This window comes from Eumetopias jubatus, unplaced genomic scaffold (assembly GCF_037043125.1).
Source record: "Eumetopias jubatus isolate StellerSeaLion01/CBP00866 unplaced genomic scaffold, mEumJub1_p1.0 scaffold_11, whole genome shotgun sequence".
Lineage (NCBI taxonomy): Eukaryota > Metazoa > Chordata > Mammalia > Carnivora > Otariidae > Eumetopias > Eumetopias jubatus.
The window spans coordinates 69,918,141-69,940,775 of NW_028274817.1; the positions used below are offsets into that span (position 1 = coordinate 69,918,141).

Below are 22,635 nucleotides of genomic sequence, written 5' to 3' on the forward strand. Positions count from 1 at the left end.
TACTGAAGTAGCATTCTGTCCTGGCCTCAGCTGCCTTTGCCAGAGACTTTTTGGTGGTGACTATAAACAGCCAGATCAAGAACATGGGGATGGGAGCAAAGCTCTTAGACTAAGGCATTTCCCATAGAGGGCGACTGCTCAGTGCTGAACCAAGACAGCGTGAGGCGAAGGAAGTAGCATTTTTTAGAAAAGATTTTATTTATTTATTTATTTGGGACAGAGAGCAGGAGAGAGTGCGCACACATGCCAGCAGGGGGAGGGGCAGAGGGAGAGGAGAGAGAGAATCCCAAGCTGACTCTATGCTTAGCTCACAGCCCGCGGCGGGGCTCAATCCCACGACCCTGAGATCATGACCTGAGCTGAAACCAAGGGTCGGAAGCTTAATGAGCTGAGCCCCCTAGGCGCCCCAGAGGTAGTATTTTTTAAAAAGGTTATGGTAATTGTGAAATGTTGCTGTGAAGTCAGGGAAGGTGATCTTTGGTAGTACAATTTTAGAAAAGTGGTAAGGATGCAAAACAGATTGCAGGGGCTTAATTAAGGAGATGAGTGAGTAGCAAGAAAGTAGAGGGAGTAGGTAGACCATTCAATTTAAGAAGTTTGTCTTTAAAAGAGAAGTGAGATAGAAGCTTGAAGCACAGTGGGGTTAATTGATGTTTTTCAAGGAAGAGAGACAGATATGTTTGAAGGTAGAAGGGAAGGAGTAAGTTGAGAGGGAGGTACTGAAGATATCTTTGGAGAGGGAAAATGATTGAGAGATCAGGTTCCTTGAGAATACCAAAGAATTAGTAAACTTTGGAAAAAATAAAGGAAATACCTTCAAAATTGGAAAAGCAAGACAAAGCAGATATATGATTAGGAGTTATTTTATTGGGAGGTTTTTTCAGAAATAACTTTATTAAAGGATGACTAGAATTTATATTTCATGATGGGTAATGAGAATCTGACTTCAATTACCCCATAATTTCATCTGGGCAAATCTCTTTTTCAATGGAATAGTAATTGAAAATGGTATTAGTATAGGTTGAGTGGCTGCTGAGATCTAACATCAAAGCAACTAGTTCAGTTATTTATGAAGTCATCTTTAAAAATTGAACTTGTCTTATGATGGGAGAAAACTATGTAAATAAAGAGCTTACAATTATTCAAACTTTCCTATTTTCGGGGGAAGTGAACTGTATAATGAAGATAATCTATATTTTCTAAGTTACACTTCAAGAACTTCTACATCATCAACAGAAAAGAATATATTTAGAAAGATTCACAGTCTAGGGGAATAACCTAAAACTATTCTGATGTTCAGAAATTTTGTCAGATGTTGAATGGCTTTTTTTTAAGATTTTATTTATTTATTTGTCAGAGAGGGGGAGAGAGAGAGCGCACAAGCAGGGGGAGCAGCAGGCAGAGGGAGAAGCAGGCTCCCCGCTCAGCGGGGAGCCCAATATGGGGCTCAATCCCAGGACCCTGGGACCACGACCTGAGCCAAAGGCAGACGCCCAACCAACTGAGCCACCCAGGCGTCCCTGTTGAATAGCTTTCGATTCTAGTTTTACTTAGAATTATTTTTGCTGTCAGCATAATACACACAAAAGCATCACATGGAACTAGGTATCTTCAGTGAGTCTTCAGAATTTAAGACCTGCATAACTTAAAATTTGAAAATTAAGTATCTGTCTGATTAGAGATTAGAGTATTAAGCAAATAATTCATTTGATAATTTTCAGCTCATTTACTTTTGATAATTGATTTTTTAAAAAGGTCTTTACAGTTATCATTTTACCAAGACTGGTTTCACTTTGCACCTCTTTTCTTTTTATAAGTATATATAAAAGGAGAATGAATGTTTTGTGTTTATGGGTGTCTGATTACTGTTTTGCAGTATGGCATATTGCTTGCAAGTTGGTGTGTATGTGTGAAGGCTCAGCTGCTTCCGAAGAAGCTATTCGAAGACAGATTTTGGTAAGTCCTAATTAAATAAGGAGAAAGTGCAGATGGAATGAAATAGCCATTACTCCTACGAAGATGGTTAAAGTTGGTGTGACCCGGGAAGGGGGTTAGATCCTTTAGTGCCATCCATGTTCCTTTTATGATAATTGTACCTGTTACATTGAAAGGTCTCAGCAGTACTGTCATTATTACAGTGATTCAGTGGACTAAGTATTGAACTTAAATTCAGGATTTATGGTAAGTAATAAAAAGTAATAGTTCTCTGCTTCATCATTCCCTACCCCTGTCTTGCTCCCTAGAAGCAAGTGTTATTTTTTTGGTGGAAAATATTTTTCCCAGTGTTCTAAAATAGTATTTTATTGAAAAGCTCAAATGTGCACACAAAATAGATTAGTACAATGATTTCCCCATTTCCCCATCACTCAGCTAGAGTTATCACCCAGTTCCTGACCACTCATTTTTTTCTATATCTCCTCCAACAGCAAATCTCTGACCCCATGGGTTATTTTGAAACAAATATAAAACACATCATTTTGTTCATAAATATTTCAGTATGTGTCTCTAAAACACAAGGTGTCTTTTTTTAAAGATTTTATTTGTTTGAGAGAGAGAGAACGTGAGCGGGGCAGAGGGCAGAGGGAGAGGGAGAAGCAGACTCCCCGCTGAGCAGGGAGCCTGATTCCAGGCTTGATCCTAGGACCCCAAGATCATGACCTGAGCCAAAGGCAGATGCTTAACCAGACGCTTAACCTACTGAGCCATGTGACTGCTATATGTTTAATTTATTTATTTTAAAGATTTTATTTATTGGGCCCCTTTTTATTTATTTATTTTAAAGATTTTATTTATTGGGCGCCTGGGTGGCTCAGTCATTGAGCCTCTGCCTTTGGCTCAGGTCATGACCCCAGGCTCCTGGGATCAGGCCCCGCATCGGGCTCCCTGCTCTACGGGAAGTCTGCTTCTCCCTCTGCCACTCCCCCTGCTTGTGTTCCCTCTCTCGCTGTGTCTCTCTCTGTCAAGTAGATAAAATCTTAAAAAAAAAAAGATTTATTTATTTGAGAGAGAGAGAGAGAGAGAGAGTGCATGAGTGGGGGGAGGGGCAGAGGAAGAGGGAGAAGCGGACTCCCGGCTGAGCAGGGAGCCCAACACAGGGCTCGATCCCAGGACCCTGAGATCACGACCCGAGCCAAAGGCAGACACCTAACCGACTGAGCCACCCAGGTGCCCCAGATAATTTATTTTTGTTTGCTTTTGATTTTTGACAGTTGCTTTTTTTCTGCCCTTAGGACTGAATTTTGTTTTTATAATTATGCCAAATATTTACATGGTTCCAAAGTCAAATCTGCTGAAGGAAGTATATTCAGATAAGTCTGCCTTCTATCTGTGTCCTCTCCACTCTGTTCCCTTAATTCCCCTGTGGATAGCTATTTTGTTTATTGTTTATCCTTTTTTTTAAATAAAACAAACAGGTATATATTCATGTCTTTCCCCACCCCAAAGGTTCTTAGATAAATGGTAGCGTTCCATATATATACTTTTTTCCACCTTTTTTTTTTTACCTCATTTAATGTTATATCCTAGAGATCACTCCATAGCAGTATATAGAGATATTTCTCATTTTTTATAGCTACACAGTATTCAGTTGGTACCTGTACCTTATTATATTCAACCAGCTTCCTTCCATGGACATTTGGGTGCTGCAATGAATTGCCTTGTATATATGTTTTTTTCTTATTTTTTTTTAAAGCTACTACTTGTAATTATTTCTGTTTTCACATCTCATGGTTACCTCCATATATTTATTTTTATTTTTTTATTTTTTAAAGATTTTGTTTATTTATCTGACAGAGAGAGACACAGTGAGAGAGGGAACACAAGCAGGGGGAGCTGGAGAGGGAGAAGCAGGCTCCCCGCTGCGCAGGGAGCCTGATGTGGGGCTTGATCCCAGGACCCCGAGTTCATGACCTGAGCCGAAGGCAGACACTTAACAACTGAGCCTCCCAGGTGCCCCGACCTCCATATACTGTGTTAGTTTGTTAGGGCTGCCATAACAAAATAACACAGACTAGGTGGCTTAAACAATAGAAATTCATTTTCTCAAAATTATGAAGGCTGGATGTGTAAGATAAAGGTGTTTGCAGGTTTGGTTTCTTCTGAAGCCTCTCACCTTGACTTGCAGATGATTGCTTTCTCACTGTGTTTTCATATGGCCTTTTCTCTGTATGCATGCATCTCTGGTGTCCCTTTGTGTATCCAGATTTCCCCTTATAAGACACCAGTCAGATTAGATTAGGGCCCACCACAATAGTCTCATTTTAACTTCATCACCCTGTTAAAGGCCCTGTCTCCAAATACAGTCCCATTATGAGGTACTGGGAGTTAGGGCTTCAACATATGAATTTTAGGGAGACATAGTTCAGCCTATAATAATAATAAAAATAAAATCTTGATTTATCAATTTTACATATGATCTATTTTTTTGTGCTATGATAGATGAAGATTTATCTTCCTATTATTTTTTACCTCCCTGTATTCCTCTTTCCAGTTTTTGCTAACTATATTATACTATTTTTAATTTTTCTGATGGCAACCTTTTTCAACCTTAAATGTAATATATTAAAATTTTTCTACATCAAAAACTGATGATGTACTATATGTTCGCTAACTGAACATAATTAAAAAAAAATAAAAATCCAAAAAAATTTTTTCTTTCTCCCATCAATTTTGGAGAGTATATTTTTACTTTCCTGTGTTCTCTCTACCTTTCCCTCATCTTTAACCTTCCAACTTCTGTTAACTTCTAATATTTGCATTTTTGACTTTGTTGATTTGGAAGATAGAAAACTAAAAGGAGCATTTTACTGATTGTGACTGCTATATGATTCTGTGGATAATGCTATTTCTCTTTGTTTCCATCTGTTAGTTCTCTTCATTCTATTTCATTAGATATTCTTCTGTTTGTTGAGTGTGATGTCCTTTCATGAGTTCGGTTTCCCTCAGTTGTTTGGGGATTCTTGCTCAGATTTGATTTGAGATTCCTTGATAGTCTGTGAATACTGTGTCACACTGTTTACCATAACCTGAATCGAGTGACTGATCAAAAGGTAGGGCTGGATGTTTTGTATTGGCCTGTGTTGTCAGCCATCTGGAACTCTATTTTTCTCTAGCCTAAGTGACTGTACTCACTGTTCCTTCCTGGGGAGGAGGGAAGATACCTCTTGGTGGGGAAGCCAGCTGCCTGATACTACTATTCACATCCAGGATGTTTTCCACATTTTGCATTTTTGTGCGTTTTGGTATGTGGGTTTTTGTTTCATCCCATTTGGTGTCTATTTTTCAGAAGTTCCTCATAATTTCAGGTCAAATGAAAATGCCCCTTGTTTTTCAGGACTCTTATTGATAAGAAAAATATGTATATATTTTCTCTTATTTTAGGAAATATATATATATATATATATATATAAATCCTTAGAGATTATATGTATCACATATATATGACATGACATATATAATTTCTAGGGATTTATAGTATATAAAACTTATACTAAAGTTTGTAGTATACTTATATCCGATATGTAAATTTATAGTAAAATGTACAGTATATTGTATATTTTATACATGCACACACACATATCATTTCTAGGGATTTGTAGAAGGGGTAGAGCTGTATGTGCTCAGTTCTCCATCTTGATTCAGTTCTTGTTTGCTTCCATAGCATTTGTGCATATTACATAGCAACTATTTATTTTGATGTCTGTCAGTTATAACACTGTGAGCTTCTTTAGTGTGCCTGGCTTATAAAGGATACTTAACAAACATTTGTTGGACTAATAAAAATTTTATTAGAGGTGTAATTAAAAGCTGGAACCAAGGTGTGTTGAGTGATAATCTAATGCGTATCATATAACTTACTTCAAGTATGTGAAGAATTAACTTTTCAGAACTTTCTATTCCTATCTAAATTATCCCAACATTTTCTTTTAATAATTCTTAGAAAATGTGTTTTCAAGTCTATTAATTTTTTATTATTGCTTTTCTTGAGACCATTTCTATTAAATTATGGAGTTTAGAGCAGAACATAGAACTATAATAAATGCTGTTATTTTTTTTCTGGGTATTACACTACTGAATATGGACAGAGAATTAAATATTTTATTTAATACTCTCTTCAACCAGTTTGGAGGAGTTGTGAATTTTTAAAAATTATTCTCTAACTTCTCTCTTCCAGATGAATATGAAAACAGGAAAAGGGTGGGTGGATATTGGAAATGCTGTGATTGCTGATCAGTTTTTTCAAGCTGCCGTTACTGTAAGTTACCACTGATTTTTAGCTGTAGCCATTATTAGTAATAGTTGTGGTTATTTTCATCATGACATTGTATTGTGATTTTATTTTCCAGGGTCTGGAGCAGTTATATGTCACATTAATGCAGAGAAGCTCCACTGAGGTCCACATGACTTTGCAGAAGATTGCTGTGGAGAGCGACCTTTTCAAAGTGCTTTCTTACCAAGCAGAGGCAGTAGGTATCATGGTCACCATAGCCTTACAGTGGGGCATTTTGTATATGTAAAAGCAAAGTGATGAGATATAACTTACTAGAAGAAAGTCAGGTGTCATTGGCCTTTTATGGAGGATATTATATTTGACTTTTTATCTCCATTTTATATCTGAAGGTAACATTATTAATGGTGATTAATATCTGTGTGGGGATGAATGAAGTTAGAAAGGCTGATATATAACTAAACATTTTTAATCACTGCATATAATGTCTGTCATTTCTTTATGGCAGTAGCCTTGATTTGAAACACCTCTCTGTGACTTTCTCTTACATTAACAGTCTGCCTAAAATAATTGCCTGAAGAGAGTCTTCTCATTTGCAGTTGTTCTGGGTTGTTTACTGAGGTTTTCTAAAAGTCTGCTGCTATCAGTGTTTAAAGTTGTACTTTACCTCTGTTTGGCTTGTGGGTTTCCTCCTTTGTCTCGGTGCATTTAGGTGTTCATTTATAGTTGAAAAAGTGTAAGCCATGATGAGTTTGCTCTCTGTAATTACATAACTTTTGAAATGAGAGAGACTTTATTTTTATTTTCTAACATTTTTTATTGAGATATAATTCATATACTATGAAATACACACATTTAAAATGTACAACTCATTGGGGCACCTGGGTGGCTCAGTCATTAAGCATCTGCCTTTGGCTCAGGTCATGATCCCAGGGTCCTGGGATCGAGCCCCACATTGGGCTCCTTGCTCCACGGGAAGCCTGCTTCTCCCTCTCCCACTCCCTCTGCTTTTGTTCCCTCTCTTGCTGTGTCTCTCTCTGTCAAATAAATAAAATCTTTAAAAAGTACAGTTCATGATTTAGTATATTCACAGAATTGTGCAATGTTCACCACAGTCAAGCCAACAGAAGGAAGGAAATAATAAAGATTAGAGAGGAAATACATGATATAGAAACTAAAAAAACAGTAGAACCGATAATGAAGCCAGGAACTGGTTCTTTGAAAAGATTAATAAAATTGATAACCTCTACCCAGACTTATTAAAAAGAAAAGAGAAAGGACCCAAATAAATGAAATCACAAATGAGACAGGAGAAATAACCAACACCACAGAAATACAGATAATTGTAAGAGAATATTATGAAAAACTATATGCCCACAAATTGGACAACCTAGAAGAAATGAATAAATTCCTAGAAACATACAAACCACCAAAGCTGAAACAGAAATAGAAAAATTTAACAGACTGATAAACCAGTAAAGAAAATGAATCAGTAATCGAAAAACTCCCAACAAACAAAAGTCCAGGACCAGATGCCTTCATAGGCGAATTCTACCAAACATTTAGAGAGAAGTTAATAGGGGTGCCTGGCTGGCTCAGTTGGTGGAACATGCAACTCTTGATCTCAGGTTGTATGTTTGAGCCCCCCATTAGGTGTAGAGTTTACTAAAAAATAAAATCTTTTAAAAAAAGGGAAGAGTTAATACCTATTCTTCTCAAACTATTCCAAAAAACAGAAAAGATGGAAAACTTCCAAATTCATTCTGTGAGGCTGTCATTACCCTGATACCAACACCTGATACTAAAAAGAGAACTGCAGGCCAATATCTCTGATGAACATGGTTGCAGAAATTCTCAACAAAATACTAGCAAACCAAATCCAACAATATGTTAGAAAAATTATTCACCACAATCAAGGATTTTTCAGGATTGCTTTGGCTATTTGGGGTCTTCGGTGGGATTATCAAATGGGATTTATTCCTGGGTTTCAAGGATGGTCAATATTTGCAAATCAGTCAACATGATACACCACCTTAAGGGTAAAAGAAAGGATAAGAATCATATGATCATTTTAATAGATGCATTTGACAATAGAAGCATTTGACAAAGTACAACATTCATACATGATAAAAACCCTCAACATCTCCCTCTCCCTCTGTTGCTCTCTCTCTCCCTCTGCTGCTCTCTCTGTCAATTAAAATCTTAAAAAAAAGCCCTCAACAAAGTAGGTTTAGAGGGAACATACAGCAACATCATAAAGGCCATATATGAAAATCACACAGCTAATGTCATCCTCAATGGGGAAAAACTGAGAGCTTTTCCTTTACAGTCAGGAACAAGATAGGGATGTCCATTCTCACCACTGCTGTTTAACATTTAAGTCCTGGAAGTTCTAGCCTCAGCAATCAGACAACAAAAAGAAATAAAAGGCATCCACATTGGTAAATAAGAAGTCAAACTTCCACTATTTGCAGATGATATGATATTGTATATAGAAAACCTGAAAGACTCCAGTGAAAAACTGTTGGAGCTGATACACAAGTTCAGTAAAGTTGCAGGATACAAAATTAACATACAGAATCTGTTGCTCTTCTATACACCGATAATGAAGCAGCAGAAAGAAAAATTAAGGAATCAATCCCATTTAGAATTACACACAAAAAAAAGGTACCTAGGAAACAACCTAATCGAAGAGGTAAAGACCTGGACTCTGAAAACTATAAAACACTGAGGGAAGAAATTGAAGATGACACAAAGAAATGGAAAGACATTCCATGCTCATGGATTGGAAGAACAAATACTGTTAAAATGTCTATACTACCCAAAGCAATCTACACATTTCATGCATTCCCTATCAAAATACCACCAGCATTTTCCCCAGAGCTAGAACAAACAGTCCTAAAATTTGTACGGAACCACCAAAGACCCTAAACAGCCAAAGCAATCCTGAAAAACAGATGTAAAGCTGAAGGCATCACAGTTCGGACTTCAAGTAATATTACAAAGCTGTGGTGATTAACACAGTATGGTACTGACACTTAAAGAGACAGAGATCAGTGGAACAGAATAAAAATCCCAGAAATGAACCCACAACTGTACAGTCCTTTAATCTTCCAACAAAACAGGAAAGAATATCGAGTAGAAAAAAGACAGTCTCTTCAACAAATAATGTTGGGGATACTGGACAGCTACATGCTGAAATCTTGCCATTTGCAATGATGTTGATGGAGCTATAGAGTATTATGCAAGTGTAATAAGTCAGAGAAAGACAAATACTGTGATTTCACTCATGTGGAATTTAAGAAACAAAACAAATGAGCAAAGGGAAAAAATAAGAGAGACAAACCAAGAAACAGACTAACCAAGAAACAGACTCTTAACTCTAGAGAACAAACTGATGGGAGGTGGGCCAGGGAGATAGGTTAAATAGGTGATGAGGATTAAGGAGTGCACTTGTGATGAGCAACTGGGTGATGTATGGAAGTGTTGAATCACTATATTGTACACATGAAACTAATATTAGACTGTACATTAACTAACGAATTTAAATACAAACTTTTTTTATTTTTATTTTTTAATTTTATTTATTTGACAGAGAGAGACAGTGAGAGAGGGAACACAAGCAGGCAGAGTGGGAGAGGGAGAAGCAGGCTCCCGCTGAGCAGAGAGCCTGATGTGGGGTTCAATCTCAGGACCCTGGGATCATGACCTGAGCCGAAGGCAGACGCTTAATGACTGAGCCACCCAGGCGCCCCACAAACTTTTTTTTAAAATAAAACATTTTCATCACCCCAAAAAGAAACCCCCTGCCCATTAACAATCACTCTCCATTCCTTCTGACCCCAGCCCTAATCTTTCTGTCTCTATAATTTTGTTGTGAGGAGCACTGGGTGTTATACACAACTAATGAACCACTAATCTAATCTGTCTCTACAAATTTTGTTGTGATGAGCACTGGGTGTTATACACAACTAATGAATCATTGAACACTACATCAGAAACTGATGATGTACTACATGTTGGCTAACTGAACATATTAAAAAAAATTTACCTATTCTGGATATTACATATAAATGAAATTAATTAGTGTTCTTTTGTGATTAGCTTCTCTCACTTAGCATGTTTTCAAGGTTCAGCTATATTGTAGCTTGTATACTTCATCTGTTTATTACTAAATAATGTTCTGTATGAATATACCACATTTTCTTTATCCTTCCATTTACTGATTAACATTTGGGTTGTTTCTAATTTTGAACTACTGTGAATTCTGTTGTGAGCATTCATGTACAGATTTTTCCATGTACGTGTCTTTATTTCACTTGGATATATATGTAGGAATAGAATTGGTGAATAACATGGTAACTCTATGTTTAATCTTCTGTGAAACTGGCAGAGGGAGAGAATCTCAAGCAGACTGCCCTCTGAGTGCAAGCCTGACACTGGGCTCAATCTTAGCACCCCGAGACTGTGACTTCAGCAGAAATCAAGAGTCAGGCGCTCAACCGACTGAGCCACCCAGGCGCCTTGACAGATTTAATTTCTTTATATCTAAGAATTTTGTACTTTTAGCACTTACATTTAGGTCTGTGATTCATTTCAGTTAATTTTTGGGTATAACTTGAGGTAGGGGTCCATGTTCATTCTTTTGCATGTGGCTATCCAGTTGTCCCAGCACCTTTTGTTGAAAAGATTATTCTTTCCCTATTGAATGATCTTGGCTCCCTTCTTTTCTTTTAAAATTTTTATTTAAATTCTAGTTAGTTAACATATAGTGCAGTTTTTGTTCAGCAAGTGATTCATCACTTGCATACAACACCCAGTGCTCATCATAACAAGCGCACTCCTTAATCCCCATCACCCCTGTAGCCCATCCTCCACCCACCTCCCTCCAGCAACCTTCATTCAATTTGTTCTCTGTTGTTAAGAGTCTTTTCTGGCCTGTTTCCCTCTCTCCTTTTTTTTTTTCCTTTTCCTTCCCTTATGTTCATCTGTTTTATGTCTAGTCCATATGTGAGTGAGATCATACAGTATTTGTCTCTCTCTGATTGACTTGATTTGCTTAGGATACACTCCAGCTCTGTCCACATTGTTGTAAATGGCAAGATTTCATTCCTTTGGATGGCTGAGTAGTATTCCATTGTAGATATATGCCATGTCTTCTTTATCCATTCATCCGTTGATGGACATTTGGGCTCTTTCCATAGCTTGGCTATTGTTGATAATGCTGCTGTATACATGGGGGTGCTTGTACCCCTTTGAATCTGTATTTTTTTTAAAGATTTTATTTATTTGAGAGAGCACAAGCAAGGGGAGAGGCAGAGGGAGAGGGAGAAGCAGACTCCTTGCTGAGCAGGGAGCCTCACGCAGGACTCGATCCTGGGACTCTGAGATCATGACCCAAGCCGAAGGCAGACACTTAACCAACTGAGCCACCCAGGTACCCTGGATTTTCTATTCTGTTCCATTGATCTATGTGTCTGTTTTTGTGCCAGTACCGTACTATCTTGCTGACTATAGCTTTGTAGTCCGGAATTGTGATGCCTCCAACTTTGCTTTTGTATTTCAGGATTGCTTTGGCTATTTGGGGCTTTTTGTGGTTCTGTACAAATTTTAGGATTGTTTGTTCTAGCTCTGGGAAAAATGCTGATGGTATTTTGATAGGGATTGCATTAAATGTGTAGCTTGCTTTAGGTAGCATAGACTTTTTTTTAAAAAGATTTTATTTATTTATTTGACAGAGAAACTGCGAGAGAGGGAACACAAGCAGGGGGAGTGGGAGAGGGAGAAGCAGGCTTCCTGCTGAGCAGGGAGCCCGATGTGGGGCTCGATCCCAGGACCCCGGGATCATGACCTGAGCTGAAAGCAGACACTTAACAACTGAGCCACCCAGGCGCCCTGGTAGTATAGACATTTTAACAATATTCGTTCTTCCAGTTCATGAGCATGGAATGTCTTTCCATTTCTATGTGTTGTCTTCAATTTCTTTTGTAAGTGTTCTGTAGTTTTCAGAGTACAGATCTTTTACATCTTTGGTTAGACTTATTCCTAGATCTTTTACATCTTTGGTTAGACTTATTCCTAAGTATCTTATGGTTTTTGTGTAATTGTAAATGGTATTAATTCCTTGATTTCTTTTTCTGCTTCATTCTTGTTGTATAGGAATGCAACAGATTTCTGTATGTTGATTTTATATCCTGCAACTTTGCTGAATTTAGGTATTAGTTCGAGCAGTTTTTTAGTGGATTCTTTTGGGTCTTCTGCATAGAGCATTATGCCTTCTGCAAATAGTGACAGTTTGACTTCTTCCTTGCCGATTTGGATGCCTTTTATTTCTTTTTGTTGTCTGATTGATCATAAATGTGAGGGTTTATTTCTGGACTTCTGATTCTTTTCTATTGATCTGCATGTCTGTTTTTATTTTTAAAATTTTTTTAAAGATTTTATTTTTTTTTTTTTGTCAGAGAGAGAGAGAGAGCACAAGCAGGGGGAGCGGCAGGCAGAGCAGGTAGAGGCTCTCCACCAAGCAAGGAGCCTGATGTGGGACTCGATCCCACGACCCTGGGATCATGACCTGAGCCAAAGGCAGACGCTTAAGTGACTGAGCCACCCAGGTGTCCCTGCATGTCTGTTTTTATGCCATACCATACTGTCTTGATTACAGTAGCCATGTAGCAAGTTTTGAAGGAGAAAGTGTGAGTCTTCCAATTTTGTTATTTTTAATATTATTTTGGGTCTCTTGTGTTTTCATATGAATTTGAGGATAAGCTTCTCAATTTATGCAGGGAAGCCAGCTGGGATTTTGATAGGAATAGTGTTGAGTCTGTAGATGACCTCGAATACTATTGCTGTTTTGAAGTATTAAGTGTTCTGATTCATGAATATGAGATGTCTTCCCACTTATTTAGGTTTGATTAACTTTTTGGTTTTTTTTAAATAATTTTTTTTAATTTTTATTATTTTTTTTTTTATGGTGAAACTGAAGTTCCGAGAGTAAGTTAGTTGAAGATCTGAAACCAGAACTAAGATTTTCTGACGTTCTGCCTAATGCTTCCTTCCCTGCAAATTAGGTTGACTGTATAAAAGAGAACCCCCTTTTGGCAATTTTGTCTTTCAATGTTAATATTTTTGTGGGTTATATTAATGCAACTACTAAAAATTTGTTATGAAGTCCAGTAGGTCTTGGTGTTACCTGGTAACTCTTCTATCAATTTGCTCTATGTCCTTGGGCTGTTACTTTACGTCTCTGACCCTGTAAAATCCGATATAAATTTGAGATCAACTGTCTGTGCACTACATTATGACAGAGGTACATTTGGCTTGCCGGTAGTTCATATGAAAAAGATCTATGTGTTTTAATTGTCTACAAGCTCAAGTTTCAATCAGTGATGTGATGTAGCTGCAAAAATAGCTAGCACAATCTTTGGTTATATTAATAGATATATAGTGCCAAGATATAGGTAGATGTTTTCAACTAGTTAACATCTTGAATATTGTGATCAACCTAGGCATCACACTTTAAAATCGTTGTAATAGTGTGGAAAATATATCATGTGAAAAATATTTGAGGGATATAGAGATGTCTGCCTGGAAAAAAAGAAGATAGTAGGAATTATAGCTCTCTGAATATTTTAAGGATTATCATATCAAAGAAGAATTGAAGTCCACAGGATAGAACTGAGACCATTGAGAAAGATAGTTTCAAAGGTTTTGGCTCAATGTAAAGTGTCATTTTATCAGTGATAGTAATCCAGTAATAGTATAGTATAGCTTTGTTGCAAGGTGGTAAGTCTGTTGTCATTGAAAGACTGTAAGCAAAGGTGTGAACATCCTAAGAATTATATATATTATAGAAAGGATTCCTTCATTCGATAGGAAATGAGGTTAGATGACCCTTTCTTTTTTTTTTTAAGATTTTATTTATTTATTTGACAGAGAGAGATACAGCGAGAGAGGGAACACAAGCAGGAGGAGTGGGAGAGGGAGAAGCAGGCTTCCCGCCGAGCAGGATCTCTTCTTAATACAAAGATTTCATGTTTCTAGAAAATGTTGTGGTATTCTTTAGTGTAATGGATGTTGATATCTAAATGGTATCTTCTTTAGCTCACAGAAATTTTTAGTAGGTATGATCAATAATGAGAACCATATAATTCTTGATTTTGGTGATGATGTCTTCAAAATTTGAAATGAAAACTGTTTTTGCTATAAGTAGATTTTCCATTTCAAAGATATTCTCACCTTTAGGGCCTGTGGGTTTTGTTGATGTCTGCTTGGCAGAAGACATCTTTATGAACCACTGTTAGTAGTGGTGTTTACTAATGAGTTCTCTGTCCCAGTAGAGTGCCTGAGATATTCTTAGAGATGTATATAGACCTTATCTTTCTGTAGGCATTTCCCATAAACTGATTAGAGAATTGCTTTGTTAATTTATTATTTATTAAATTATTCAACAGAAAATGAGTATCTTCTACAAATAGAGTGATATGTTAGGCTCTGTCAGGGAGATAATCAATCATATATCCTATCCTCAAGGAGATTATGGTTTAGTTGGTGAGATAAATAATGCATATACAAAACAGAAAGAATTAAGTATCATAAAAGTGGTGCAGATAAATTATCTACATGCAGTGTTCAGTGCTATATAGGAATAGACTTGTAAGGTATGGTCATTTTCCTCCATAAAATTATGAGCTAGCCTAGAAGTTAGGCTACAAAGGTAGTTTTTAAAAATGGGAAAGGAAAATATAAGTGCCAAATGAGTGGTATAGATTGGGCAGGGCATAGACTTTGTCTAAGGTAGTCACATGGTGTTGATAACAGTTGTTAAGAATTTACTTTTCCTCAATCTCTACATTCACCTACAAGGTGATAGATAATCTTCTGTTTGCCCTTGTATCACAGATTGTCTGCAGTCTTTTAGCATTGTAGAAGTAACTATAGATCTTGTTGTTTCTCCTAATGTCTTATTTTCCTTGTGTATTAGCAGTGCCTCTTTTTGCTGTCTATATCATCTGCAGATGCAAGGGTCATATGTTGTGCTTCTGCTCCCTTCCCTCTTTACTAGGGTAAGACCATTTACAGAAGCTGACAGGGCCACATGGATGTAGGAAACATGAGTTTATCCATAAAGACTATGATGGAGAGTATCTTGGAAATGCAAGGCAGGTGGAAAGCCCAGTTTCTCTATTATACTAAGGGCCGTGGCCCACTCTCTCCCTACTAGTTAAAAAAGTAGTAACAGGGCGCCTGGGTGGCTCAGTCGCTTAAGCGTCTGCCTTCGGCTCGGGTCATGATCCCAGGGTCCTGGGATCGAGTCCCATGTTGGGCTCCCTGCTCAGTGGGAAGTCTGCTTCTCCCTCTGCCTCTGCCCCCACTCGTTCTCTCAATCTCACTCTCATGCTCTCTCAAATAAATAAATAAAAATCTTTAAAAAAAAGTAGTAACAAAAACTTAACTTTTATATTGTCAACATCTAGCATGGTACTTAGCACGTAAGAGATAACATGTAAATGTATGTTGTATAAATGAATTTGCTCTCCTATTATCCCTCTGTGTCCTCTTTGTTTCCTCAAAAAGAGTCATAGTAGTATATGGGATATGAAAGGTTGAGAGATAACTGGTATATAGAGGTAGGAAAGGGGGCAGAGATTATTGTGAACTGGGTCGGTAGAGGAAGACACACAAAGGGTTTAGGACATGATTTGGATTTTGGAGGCAGGAATAGATTTAGAAAAGTAGTAAAGAGAGCACAGGATATTCCAGGCAGAGCAAAAGCTTGAGCATGAGCAAAATCATATAGGCAGACATTGATAGGTCTTATTAAAGAATGTCGAGTGACCAGTTTCTTTGAAGGAAATTATTTGTTCAGGGACACAGTAAGGACTAAGTGTGGAGAAGTAAGTTGGGCCAAGTTGAGAGGCCCGAATATACCTCTCTGAAAAAATACTTTTGATATTTTCCTAAGGGCGGTAGGGTGGTTGAAAGTTTTTGGGAAGAGGTAAGATGGCACCAAGCAAAAAGTAGGCTTGCAGTAGTGCTTAGGATAAAAGGCACAGCATGGGGAATATAGTCTGTGATATTGTAATAGCATTATATGGGGACAGATGGCAGCTACACTTGTGAGCATAGCATAATGTATAGAATCACTGCGTTGTACACCTTGAAACATGGTGTGTCAACTATACTCAAAAAATTTTTATTTTTTAATTTATTTTTTATTTTTTAAAAGATTTTATTTATTTATGTGACAGAGAAAGACACAGCGAGAGAGGGAACAGAAGCATGGGGAATGGGAGAGGGAGCAGCAGGCTTCCCGCTGAGCAGAGAGCCCGATGCAGGGCTCGATCCCAGGACCCTGGGATTATGGCTCAAGCTGAAGGCAGATGCTTAACTGCCTGAGCCACCCAGGCATCCCTATTATTTTTTTTTAAAGATTTTATTTATTTATTTGAAAGAGAGAGATAGAGAGGGAGAGGGAGAAGCAGACTCCTCGCTGAGCAGGGAGCCCGATGTGGGGCTGGATCCCAGGACCCCGAGATCATGACCTGAGCCAAAGGCAGACGCTTAATGACTGAGCCACCCAGGTGCCCCTCAAAATTTTTTTAGAATGGTAAATAGAATGGAGGCATAGTGTGAGCGTGAGATGATGAGAGTCTTTTTTTTTTTTAACAATTTTATTTATTTGTCAGAGAGATAGAGTGAGAGAGCACAAGCAGGGGGAGTAGCAGGCAGTGGGAGAGGGAGAAGCAGGCTCCCCACTGAGCAGGGAGCCCGATGCGGGGCTGTGATCCCAGGACCCTGAGATCATGACCTGAGCCGATGGCAGATGCTTAACCATCTGAGCCACCCAGGTGTCCCGAGATGATGAGAATCTTAACTATAATTGTAAAAATAGGAATACGAAGGAAGAGGACAGATATAGGAGATCCAAAGGAAGCAAGCATTTATGCTCAGAACTGAACCACTCAGTCCTCGGAGGCAGGAGAGTGAGGATGATAAGAAAGCCAAGTCATTCCCCAAACATTTACACGTGGGGGAAGATGTGGTAAAATGCAGAGCAAACAAAAAGGACAGATGACACACCAGAAATGAAGGAGGACTGGAACAGAGTCATGAATGGGAAGAGAACATTTCATTGAAAAAGGGATGATCAGTAGTGCAGTGCTTCAGAGAATTAAAGGAAAACAAGGTTGGGGAAGAGGCTCTTGGACTTGACATTTAGGATGACAATAGGGACCATAGAAAGTAATTTTAGTAGAAAGGTAAAAGCGGAGGGCAGACTGTTAAGGAGTTTAAGGGCTGAGTGGATAGTGAGGTAATGGAAGAATTTAGTATGGTGGAGGGATCTGTGAGGGCAAAACAATTTTCTTTTTTTTTTTTTTTTAAGATTTTATTCATTTATTTGACACAGAGAGCGCACAAGCGGGGGGAGCGGCAGAGGTGGAGGGAGAAGCAGACTCCCCGCTGAGCAGGGAGCCCGGTGGGGGGGGGAGGCTTAATGACTGAGCCCCCCAGGCGCCCCAAACTATGTTCATGATAATTCTAAGATGTTATTTGCTTCCTTGCTATGTTGGCGTTTGTACTGGTGCTGTAGAAGCAATGGTGGGGAAAACGGCACTTTAACGTGAATCAAGACAGTGGCACACCTTTTACTAGTCATTGTATTCTTCATCACTACCCACTTGCGGTGAAAAGAATGCCAGTTTTACTTAAAAATGCCCCGGTGAAACAATAAAAATGATTAAGTTTAATAAATTTTGACCCTTGAGTTTTCATATTTTTGTAATGCAAATGGAAATACCCATAGAACACTTCTGCATACTGAAGTATGATGGTTGTCTTGAGGAAAGGCCCTTATGTGATTGTTTTGACTTTGGAGCTGAATTAGCTACTTCTGTTTTAAAGAGTGACTGATAGATAAACTTTGTTCATTCAGACTTGGGTATTTACAGACATTTTCCAAATGAATGAAGTGAGAATGTGACTTCAAGGAAAGAAACTGACAGTATTTGTTGCTAGTGATAAAATTTAAGGTGTTAAGTAAAAGTTAGAATTTTGGAAAACTTGTACCTCCACCATGACTTTGACAGTTTCCACCTAAACTTTTCTGGTGAAATTGATGATGATATTAACTAACGTGATTTCTATTTTTTTCAAAGTTTATTTTATTTTAAAGATTTTACTTATTTATTTGAGAGACAGAGAGTGAGAGAGAGCATGAGTGGGGTGAGGGACAGAGGGAGAAGCAGACTCCCTGATGAGCAGGGAGCCCAGTGTGGGCCCGATCCCGGGACTCCGGGATCATGACTGGAGCCGAAGGCAGATGCCTAACCGACTGTGCCACCCAGGTGCCCCTGACTAATGTGATTTTTTAAAAAATTTTTATTTTAGGGGCGCCTGGGTGGCTCAATCGTTAAGCGTCTGCCTTCGGCTCAGGTCATGATCCCAGGGTCCTCAGATCGAGCCCTGCATTGGTTCCCTCCCTGCTCAGTGGGAAGCCTGCTTCTCCCTCTCCCATCCCCCTGCTTTTGTGTTCCCTCTCCTGCTGTGTCCCTCTCTGTCAAATAAATAAAATCTTTTTTAAAAAATTTTATTTTAGAGAGAGAGAGGGAGTACATAGGGGTGGAGGGGGAGAGGGAGAGAGAATCTTAAGCAGGCTCCGTACTGAGTGCAGAACCCTGAGCTGAAACTGAGTCAGATGCTTAACCAACTGTGCCACCCAGGCACCCCTTAACTAATGTGATTTTTAAAAACTTTTTATTTTGAAATAATTTAGATTCACAGGAAGTTGCACAGATATTTTGAGAGTTCTGGAGTACCTTTCACCCAGTTTTCTTCAGCAGTAACATCTTCTGTAAATACAGTGCATTATAAAACCAGGAAATTGACATTATTACAATCCATAGACCTTAGTCATATTTCACCAGTTTGACATGATAAACTCATATGTGTGTCTGTAGTTCTGTACAGTTTATCACATGAGTAGATTCATGTAACCACTACTACCACAATCAAGATATAGAACAATTCCATCACCAAAAAGATCCCTTGTACTTCCTCTTTGTAGTTATACCATGCCCATTCCCCCCATTCCCTATCCCAGGCAACTAATATTCTCCACCTCTATAATTTTGTCATTTGGGGATATTATATATATAGAATCATATAGTATGTAACCTTTTGATAGTGCCTTTTTGTTTTTTTTTAAGATTTTATTTATTCATGAGAGACAGAGAAGGGGGGGAGAGAGAGGGGGGGTGCAGAGGGAGAAGCAGGCTCCCCAAAGAGCAGGGAGCCTGATGCGGGACTCAATCCCAGGACCCTGGGATCATGACCTAAGCCAAAGGCAGATGCTTAACCATCTGAGCCACCCAGGCGCCCTTGATAGTGCCTGTTTGAACTTAGCATGATTGCTTTGACATCCTTCTGAGTTTTGTGTATCAGTTGTTTGTTCTTTATTTGTAAGTAGCACTCTACAGTATAGATCTACCACAGTTTGTTTAGCCATTCACTATGGAAGGAATTTGGGTTGTTTCCAGTTTTTGGCTATTGCAGATAAACTTGGCATGAACATTTATGTAGAGGTTTTTGTGTGGACATAAATTTTCATTTCTGTGGGATAAATGCCCAGGAGTGCAATCACTGGGTTGAATAATTAGTGTATGTTTAGTAGTTTGTATTTTAAGAAACAACCAAACTGTTTCCTAGAGTGGCTGTGCCATTAATCCCTAAAAGCAATGTATGGAAGTTCCCATTTTCTGCATTCTTGCCAGCATTTTTGTATTATGACTAATTTATTTTAGTTATTCTATTAGATGTCTAGTGATATTTCATCATGGTCTTAATTTGTACTTTCATAATGGCTAATGATGTTGAACATTTTTTCAGGTACTTATTTGCCATCTGTATATTCTCTTAAGTGAGATGTCAGTTTGTGCTTCTTATCCGTTTCCTAATTGGGTTGATTTTTTTTTTACTGTTGAATTTTGTGAATTATATATTCTAGATTTGAGTCCTTTGTCAAATATGTATTTGTCTTGTCTTCCTCTTAATAGGGTTGCAGAGCAAAAGTATTTAATTTTGATGAAGTATAATTGATTTTTTTTAATGGATTCTGCTTCTAGTGTCATGTCTCAAAATTCTTCACTGAGCTCTAGATCTGAAATACTTTCTCCTATAAGTTCTATAGCTTTACCTTTTATGTTTAAATCTATGATTGATTTTGAGTTAATTTTCTTTTAAAAAAGTAGGCTGCACACCCAGCGGGGAGCCTAACTTCACACCCCTGAGATCATGACCTGAGCCGATATCAAGAGTTGGATGCTTAACCAACAGAGACACCTGGGTGCCCCAGCATCATTTTTTTTTAAAAAGACTACTCTTTCTTCATTGAATTGTCTTTGTACTCTTATAAAAAGTCATTTTACCCTAAATCTATGGATTTATTTCTAGACTCCGTTTTATTCCATTGATTTTTATGTCCTGTGTCATTACATAAATTCAATTACTGTAGCTTTGTAGTAGATTTTGAAATAGGGCAGTGTGAGTGAGCCTTGCAACTTTTGCTCTTCTTTTAAAAAATGTTTTTGCCTGTTCGGGGTCCCTTACATTTCCATATGATTTAAAATCAGCATGTCAGTTTTTGTAAAAGCCTGCTAGAATATTGATAGGAAATGCATTTGAATTTGTAGTTCAATTTAAGGGGCATTGCCATCTTAAGAATATTAAGTCTTCTGATCTGTGAATATGGGATGTCTTTTCATTTTATTTAGGTCTTTAATTTCTTTCAACAATATTTTGTAGTTTTTAATGTACCAGTATTGCAGTTCTTTTGTTGAACTTATTCCTAATTATTTTATTTTATTTTTATTTTTTTAAAGATTTTATTTATTTATTTGACAGAGACACAGCGAGAGAGGGAACACACGCAGTGGGAGAGGGAGAGGGAAAAGCAGGCTTCTCGCTAAGCAGGGAGCCCGATGTGGGGCTTGATCCCAGGACCCTGGGATCATGACCTGAGCCAAAGGCAGGCGCTTAATGACTAAGTCACCCAGGCGCCCCTTAATTATTTTATTTTTTGATGTTAATTTAAATGGAATTAATTTTTTATTTTCATTTTTAAAGATTTTATTTATTTATTTGAGAGAGAGCACAGAGTGAGAGAGAGAATCAGACTCGCTGCCGAGCAGGGAGCCCAATGTGGGGCTCAATCCTAGGACCCTAAGATCATGACCTGGGCCAAAGGCAGACAGTTAACTGTCTGAGCCACCCAGGTGCCCCTAAATGGAATTCATTTTTTATAAAATTTATTTATTTGAGAGAGAGAGCATGCGTGCATGTGTGTACAAGTAGGGGGGGAGGGGTAGAGGGCGAGAATCTTCAAACAGACTCCCCATTGAGCGCAGAGCCCGATGTGGGGCTCAGTCTCAGGACCCTGAGGTCATGACCTCAGCTGAAACCAAGAGTCAGATGCTCAATTGACTGGGCCATCCAGGTACTCCTTAAATGGAATTAATTTCTTAATTTCAGTTTTGGTTTACTCATGGTTAGTGGATAGAAATACAGTAGATTTTTGTATTTTGTACCCTATAACCTGGCTGAACTTGTTTATTCATTATAATAGGTTTTTTTTGTATGTGTGTGTGTATTTCTGAGGACATTCTATATACAAGATCATGTCATTTGAGAATAGGGATAATTTTATTTAGGAATTGTATTCAGGAATAAATTTAACTAAAGAAGTATAAGACTGTATACTGAAAAATGTAAAATATTGTTGAAGGAAATTAAGAACAAAATAAATGGAAAGTTAGCTTATATACATGGATTGGAGGACTTAATATTAAAATGACAGTATTCCCCCAAATTGATCTACAGATGTAATTCAATCCCTATCAAAATTCCAGCTGCCTTGTCTTTTGTAGAAATTGATAAATTGATCCTAAAATTTATGTATTCATGATACCTAAAATAACTTGAAAAATAACAAAAAGATCTTGTAAAAGAATAAAGCTGGGAGACTCACACTTCTTAATTTCAAAACTGAAGTATCAAGACGGTGTGGTATTGGCATAAGGACAGAGATACAGATCAAGTGAATAGAATTGAGAGTCCAGAAATAAACCCCTACATTATGGTCAAATACCTAAAAGAGATGAAAGTATAAAGCTCTTAAAAGAAAACATAGGTATAAATCTTTGTGATGATTAGTCATTTCTTAGATATGATACCTCAAGCACAAGCAAAGAAAGAAATTGCTAAATTGAACTTCATCGAAATTTAAAACTTTTGTTCATCAAAAGATACTATGAATAAAGTGAAAAAACAGTCCACAGAATGGGAAGAAATATTTGCATGTCATATATCTGAGAATTATCTAGCATCTAGAATATATAAAGAGCTCTTAGAATTTA

General features: G+C 37.8%; 1 protein-coding gene across 1 annotated transcript in view; it reads left to right on the forward strand.

The window, feature by feature from the left end:
- TEX11 (testis expressed 11) overlaps window positions 1-22,635 on the forward strand; it is a 281,592-nt gene that overhangs the window by 7,532 nt on the left and 251,425 nt on the right. Inside the window, exons 4-6 of the mRNA XM_088028563.1 lie at window positions 1,877-1,956; window positions 6,173-6,253; window positions 6,345-6,464. Of these exons, the coding sequence (XP_087884689.1) occupies window positions 1,877-1,956; window positions 6,173-6,253; window positions 6,345-6,464 (281 nt within the window). The remainder of the gene's footprint in view (window positions 1-1,876; window positions 1,957-6,172; window positions 6,254-6,344; window positions 6,465-22,635) is intronic.